At 35.9% G+C, this 6841-nt stretch overlaps 1 protein-coding gene across 1 annotated transcript in view; it reads right to left on the bottom strand.

The window, feature by feature from the left end:
* Positions 1-6841, bottom strand: part of ANKS1B (ankyrin repeat and sterile alpha motif domain containing 1B) — a 1383364-nt gene that overhangs the window by 826152 nt on the left and 550371 nt on the right. Inside the window, exon 10 of the mRNA XM_030886113.2 lies at positions 3214-3350. Within this exon, the coding sequence (XP_030741973.1) occupies positions 3214-3350 (137 nt within the window). The remainder of the gene's footprint in view (positions 1-3213; positions 3351-6841) is intronic.

The raw sequence follows: 6841 nt of genomic DNA, 5'->3' as shown, positions 1-6841 counted from the left end.
ACCCAAGAGGAAAGCGAATTTTGGGAATAATGAGGGCAACAAATGTATAGATGTGCTTTACACAATTGATCTATGTATTGTGATGAATGGTATGAGCCCCAATAAATTGATTTAAAAAAAAAGAAACAAAGAGAAACCAGTAGTGTATAAATATTTCAGTCATTATGCATTGAAATTAGAATGTTCCACCATCTGGGAAAAATTAAGACATGAAAGAACCCAGAGAAGCAAAACTGAAGAGATCAAACACAGAATACAGAACCTACATCAGTTATTAAATATGGCAAACCAGACAAAGTCAACAAAGTATTGAAAAGTCTGTAGATTTCAATGAATGGCCACAGTAATCAGAGACGTGTAATCAGTCCTGTTTCTTATTAAAAATAAGAACACTTTGTTTATAAAAGTTTCCCCATTTAAACATAAATTAACAGGAAATATACCAGATCAAGGGATACTTGAAGTAAAGGGGAAATAACCAATGCTTTTCACTCTATCTATGAAATACCTACTGGCAATGAGTAAAATTAAACTGCCTCTGCCCCACTTATTTAATATCATTCTTCCCTCAATCAACACTGAAAACATCAAAGCATGTTCAAGTAAAGAAATGGAAATTCATGAGTAAGGGTTACATGTATATTTTTAATTTCTAGGTTCATCATCTGTTTTAGAGTAAAATTATCTTTTCAATTGTACTGTTAATTTCCAATTAGTAACTGTAAAAAAAGTGCCTGAGTTCCCAGAATTCAGTCTCACTCTATCTACTTTTCTGGCTTTGCCAGACAGGAAGCCAGAATTAGCAAACATTTTAAAGAATTAAAACTGTGATCAAAATACAGGTTTTTATATAAGCTAACCAATAATTATCTTTTCTGTGCAGCAGTAGCTCTCAACAAATATCAATCTCTGACACACCTGTGATTTGGGAGAACAGCAGGGAGTCCAGAACCTCTCCTTCTGTCCTTCAGCCATACCCTCTCCTCTCCTTTTCCTCAAACCACATGCCCTAATCCAATCCTCCCTCACAATTACTTCCTCCTTAGTCTTTGACGCCCTCTTTCCCACAATGAATACAAAGCCCCAGAGGACCAGAATTCATAAGCAGGAATAAGCAATACCCCAAAGTCTCAGGGGCACAAAGAATAGTAGTTCAATTGAGGTTATAGTCTCTCCCAATTATATACCTTAACTGTTGTTGTTCAGTTACATTGCACTTACAGGCTACATTGGTTCTAATTTAAATGCCATCATCCTGAATTTCTTGACTATCTAACTTGGTTATTTTTTCCGTCTCTAAATCGTAACTATAACATCTAAGGCAGGAAGGCGGTATCAGTTACCTTCATAAACATAATTCACAGCCAGGAAATGGAGTGAAGATGGATTTATTTTAACTTTAATATCATCTCTCATTTTCTTCAAAGATTACCAAAATGAGCTAAACTAAACTAGACTAAAAATTATACAAGGATTTACGGAATAGTGATTCTTTAATTCAATCAAGTGTAGGAATTTCACTAGAGAAATGCAAAAGAGAACTATATTTCATTCTTTGAATAAGCAACTATTTCATTACATAATTTATCTTGGCATAAAAAGAACATGCTAAGTGATGGATCTTATTAACTTGTATTGGACAAGATCTAACCTAACTAGCTCTAAATGTTGGAAATGTAGCAATTACATAATGATTGGACAAATGCCTTTACAACAAATGATAAAGCTCAACATCTAATCTAGTTTTGTGCAGTGTATGAGCTATAATAAAGTTGCTTTCAAGGGAAGAAGAAGTTTTTGAGAACATTTCCTCCCGCCACATGTTGCGACACCAGTCGTTCAGCAGAAGGTTGAGGTTCTCTGCTCCATTAAGACTGACAGCTGCAGAAACCTACAGAGGCAGTTCTGCCCTGTCCTATAGGATCTCTGTGGGTCAGAATCAGCTTGATGGCTGAGAGCGTGTTTATGGAAAATTGCCTTCATTTGAAAGACCTCTAATTTTTAAGTTGCACCTTCATAAAGATATGTCCAATTGCATATATCATGATATTTTTTTCTAAACCTCTGAAGAGGAATGGATTAGCCAACTCTTAGACTCCAGAAAGAGAAGGAAATTACACAGCTTTTGAGCCATTTATCTCTTGGTGTGCCAATATAATTTGGTACATTAATGCTGGATGGTAAATTCTCTTTGAATTGTTGAAGGGAAAATGAAATAATTTATTTTACAACATTCTATATACTATAATGGATATATATAGTTTAAATGGCATTTTATTGATAAGGATACTGATCAATAAAAATAATTTAAAATAAGTCATATTAAATATATTAAGTAAATTCTTGCTCATTTAGACCAAAACCATCTTGAAAAACCCATTAGGACAACAGGTGGCTGACAAGATGTGTTCATACTACCTATCTAAGTTGATGATGAATGGAGCTGATTGGATCTGAATTCCCCTCTCCTGAATTTTATGAGGACCATTCAGAGGGAACCAGATTGAGAACACCACCAATTCCACGTTCTGGGTCCATCTGTTGGCAAAAATATACTGTAAACAGCTTCATGAGTGCTATTTGCAATAAAATATCACAGAACAGCTTGTCCCAAGGATATTTCTAAAGCTTGCCTGCAAACCGCCTACTGGGAAATCCAACTGTAAGGGAAGGGGGAAGAGATAGAAACCATATAGAGAAGTGGCAAAGGGTGGGGGTGGGGCTAGAACAAAGGGTAAGGAGAGACTAGCTAGAGGCACTTGAACTCCTGAGTGGGGAAATTAGCTAGCCATGGTGAGGAATAGCAAATTTAAAGAACATATATGAAAATAACGGAGGGAACGATATAGAGGAGGAACCACAAGTAACATAGCATGTCCATAGAAATGAGGACAAACAGAGCAGACTGCACCAGGAAATACGGCAGCTCAGTAACTGGCAGAGATTGATGTGGAGGGAGGGAAAGAATACCAAACACCCATTTTTCTAAGCTTCAAATATTTGTTCCAGTCATGCACGGATGAAGTGTTCCAGAACCTTATCGATTTTAATGTCCATCATCAACTCCAGAGAAAGCAAATATTTTCTTGAGTCTCTTATTTTAATCTACAAGTCATATCAAAATCCAGTCTAGGAGCTGCACTTACATGGTGAAGATGCAACGATTCAAAAACAAAACAGTGTAGTGCGGACGATGTCTTTCTGAACACTTACCTGGGGTCGGATAACTTTGACAATATTTTTGAGGGCAGTGTCGGGGGATGGCGGTGAACAATCAGGTGTTGGGCCGGTTGAGCTGTTTCTATGGTTACTAGCTCCTGGAGCAGTAATTGCTACCTCTGAGGCAATATCTGTGAATAAAAATAGAATTGCCATGAACCCAATTACTCAGTTTACCTTTTAGGATTTGAAAATATTTTTGTGAATATGAATTGAGATTTGAATTTAATTCTGGTACCAATCCCAGGATGGTAATGAGGAATATGTTTAGCAGTACATTTTAAAGATAATGTTTATTGAATATTTTGTGTCCTCTGTTAACTGGTAAATATCATGCACTATGGTATTGTTTGAAGAAGGAAGAGGATTGTTGTTAAATTCACAAAGTTACATCATCAAGCATAACTCTTAAGTCTGCCACCATTGTAAGATTGATTAAATTTTCAATTAAAAAAAATTTTATGATCTGAGGACACTGTTTTCACTTTAATATTTCAAATAAATAGTAAGTTGATTAAAGAGTTACACATCTTCTTGATCAATAAAACCCTAGTCCGAGCCTCCTCACAATAGTCCTCCCTCAAACCATACCAATAAATTAAACTTGGTGATAAACTGGCCTTTGTACAAAATGGACATGTAATGGAAACAAGCACTGAAGAACAAAATCATCACTCCTCAAGAAGCATGTCCCATGTATATACAAATTAAATGAATTAATTTCAAAAGCTCTAAGCTAATTGCTCAGTATTGGGTGGTAGGTGGATAAAGAAAGTGATTCCTTGATCAGCGACGTGTATAACAATTTCTGTTACCATTTATATTAAAACAATAAATTCAAAAACACCATTTTGAAATATTTATAATACTTGGGAAATATGAAAACTTTTCTATAAATAATCTCCATTAGCACACAGAAAAGTTATAATATTTAAACAAGGTTATTCAACAAGCCTCTATAGTTTTTTCTTTCTTTCTTTTTTTAAACATTTTATTAGGGGGTCATACAACTGTTATCGCAATCCATACACACATCAATTGTGTAAAGCGCATTTGTACATCATTCTCAAAACATTTTCTCTCCACTTAAACCCCCTACATTAGGTTCTCATTTTTCCCCTCCCTCCCCGCTCCCCCTTCCCTCATGAGCTCTATAGTTTTTTCAAGACAAAATTTCATTTATTTGTAATTAGAAATAAATATTTCACAATATATAATTATATATTATTTTTGTGATGAATCACTATGCTTTAATTATGTTCAATTGGTAACAATGAAAATGCCCCCTGCATATGAGATGTTTATATGATGATTCATAAGAGTAGCAAAATTAGTTATGAAGTAGAATGAAAATAATGTTATGATTGGGGTCACCACAACATGAAGAACTGCATGAAAGGGTCGCAGCATTAGGAAGGTTGAGAACCACCCCCTTAGAATGTCCTGAGCACTCAAGACACTAGGTGGAGGCCCCAATGAAATTATTTAATAAAAAGTAAGGGAAGAAAAGAATTGAACTCCACTTTTAAGAATTGAGTTTAGGATCTGGATGTACTAAGTTTGTACTCTTTTCTTTTGACTGTTGTTATTGATATCATGGTTGATAGAAATGATTATTGGTAAGTACAGAGAGCTTGTAAGCTCATTGGTTGAACCACCAATTTGAATCTTTAAATGGGTGCAGAACACACCTGCAAAGAAGACTCTGAGAAGCCTCGATAGTTTTTGATGAAAACTGTTAAAGCTCAAGTCTCGGGGGTGGAAATATTACTTTCCTGCTATGCTTTTAACTAGTTCCAAATAATTTTTCTGTCTCAACTGAATTGTTGCAAAAGAGACCGATACTATGAATGCTGTAAGGGTCAGTGAGCTTTTCTGTGGCATGGCCAATGCCTGCAATTTCAACTGGAAAAGGGAAATTTATGAAGTCACTTCTTGTTCATAAAAAGAGAGGAGATATACTCCCATAAAACTCAATCTATCACATAAAAAATATAGTTCAGTCTTACTGGAGAGTCTAGACATAGCTCATGAACCAAAAAGTACAAGTGTGGCACACTGAATTCCAGACATCATTCATAAAACAAGTGCTTAAAGTTTCTGGAGCTCACCTTTCACTAAGGCGTGACAGATGTGGAGATTTGAACTGAGATTTCAAAACCAGGTAGGGTTCATACGATAAGTTTGTATGGTGGTCCTCCGAGTGAGTAGATGAGTGTGAAAAACAGCACTCAGCAAGGCAATGAGAAGACACCCGGATTCTCTCCAACGTGTCTTTCCTTTACTGTCATTTACAGGTATTTATTTGGGGGCACCTTTGTGTCAAATATGATGCTAGGGTCTAAGGATAACCTTAAAAGAAGATCTGTCCTTTAAAAGTACACAACAACATAGCATCAGAAATGCAAGCAAATACTACTGCAGTCTAACTTGAGACTTGAGAGTCAACGAAGGAAGCCTGGTGGAAGAACAGGGGCAGGAGCAATCAGACTGGCTGGGCGAGGAGGTGGATGTGAAAGGCTTCTGTTTCCAGATAACTAAACTGGAAGGGAGAATAAGATAAACAAGTATAAAGGTGAAAAGATGCTAACTGAACATGCTGTTTTATCTGAGAAGAAATTGGAAGGAAAATTAAATGAGTGAAATCAAGTTTTATTAGTATATTTACTTCTTATAAAATGAGAAATGTTGAAGATGTGGGTTTAATGAGGGCCGGTCCTACCGATGATAATAATCTCCCCTTCTCCACATGTGTTGGGTGGACCTGTGCTCCGTAGGGCTTTCAATAACTAGTTACATCAGTTGATCATCAGGTCATTCTTAGAGGACCCTCTGGATGGCCTCTAGCTTTCACCCTGTGTTAGCATCTAAGAATGTAAGCTGTTTTCACTGCCTAGGGATTCAAATAAGAATCACAGTTCACAATTACTGAGTAGGAGCCTGACCGAAAAGTGGGTTGTGTGTGGGGTTGCTAACTTCAAGGTCAGCAGTTGGGAAACCACCAGGCCGCTTTGGAAGAAACATGAGGTTTTCTGCTCCTCTATAGATTTCATCTCAGAAAACCAGGAACCCTATTCTACTTGCTGTCTCTATAGGTTCATCAATCCATGAGCCAAAAAACTCCTGAAAAACATGTAACAAAAATTCAAGAAGGCTACCATTTTTATCCGAATTTGTTTATCAGTAAATAACTTCCAATGACAAAATGCTTTTACATCTATAGGCAATCCCATGAACAAAATGTTGCTTCTTTGAATCTGTATAAGATCTGTCAGAAATAAGCTCTTCTATAGAAAAATATTCTATTTTATAAACCTAGAGTTGGAGTATGTTTTAAACAATAATTAGTAATTTTAAAAAATTCAATCATTATACGTTTGATTATGATAATTCTAGGAAAAGGTTTTTTCCTGTATAAAAATTTATTTGGGAAAGTTTACAACCACTCAATGACGACCAAAGAGTATAGCCACCAGTAATCCAGCTTATAATTTAACATTAAAAAAATTAAAATCTCTATAATGAGTCATATGCAGCATCATGGTAAATGGATAAAAGATTGAAGTTTTCAAGTATCTTATTTTACTAGGCTCCTCACTCGTGGAAGCAGCAGTCAAGAAAT

The sequence above is a fragment of the Echinops telfairi genome, unplaced genomic scaffold, assembly GCF_000313985.2.
Source record: "Echinops telfairi isolate 266 unplaced genomic scaffold, ASM31398v2 ScPeMD7_2;HRSCAF=8, whole genome shotgun sequence".
In the NCBI taxonomy this organism is placed as follows: Eukaryota; Metazoa; Chordata; class Mammalia; order Afrosoricida; family Tenrecidae; genus Echinops; species Echinops telfairi.
Note: the sequence above shows the minus strand (reverse complement) of the source record. Positions and strands in the feature narration are given on the sequence as shown.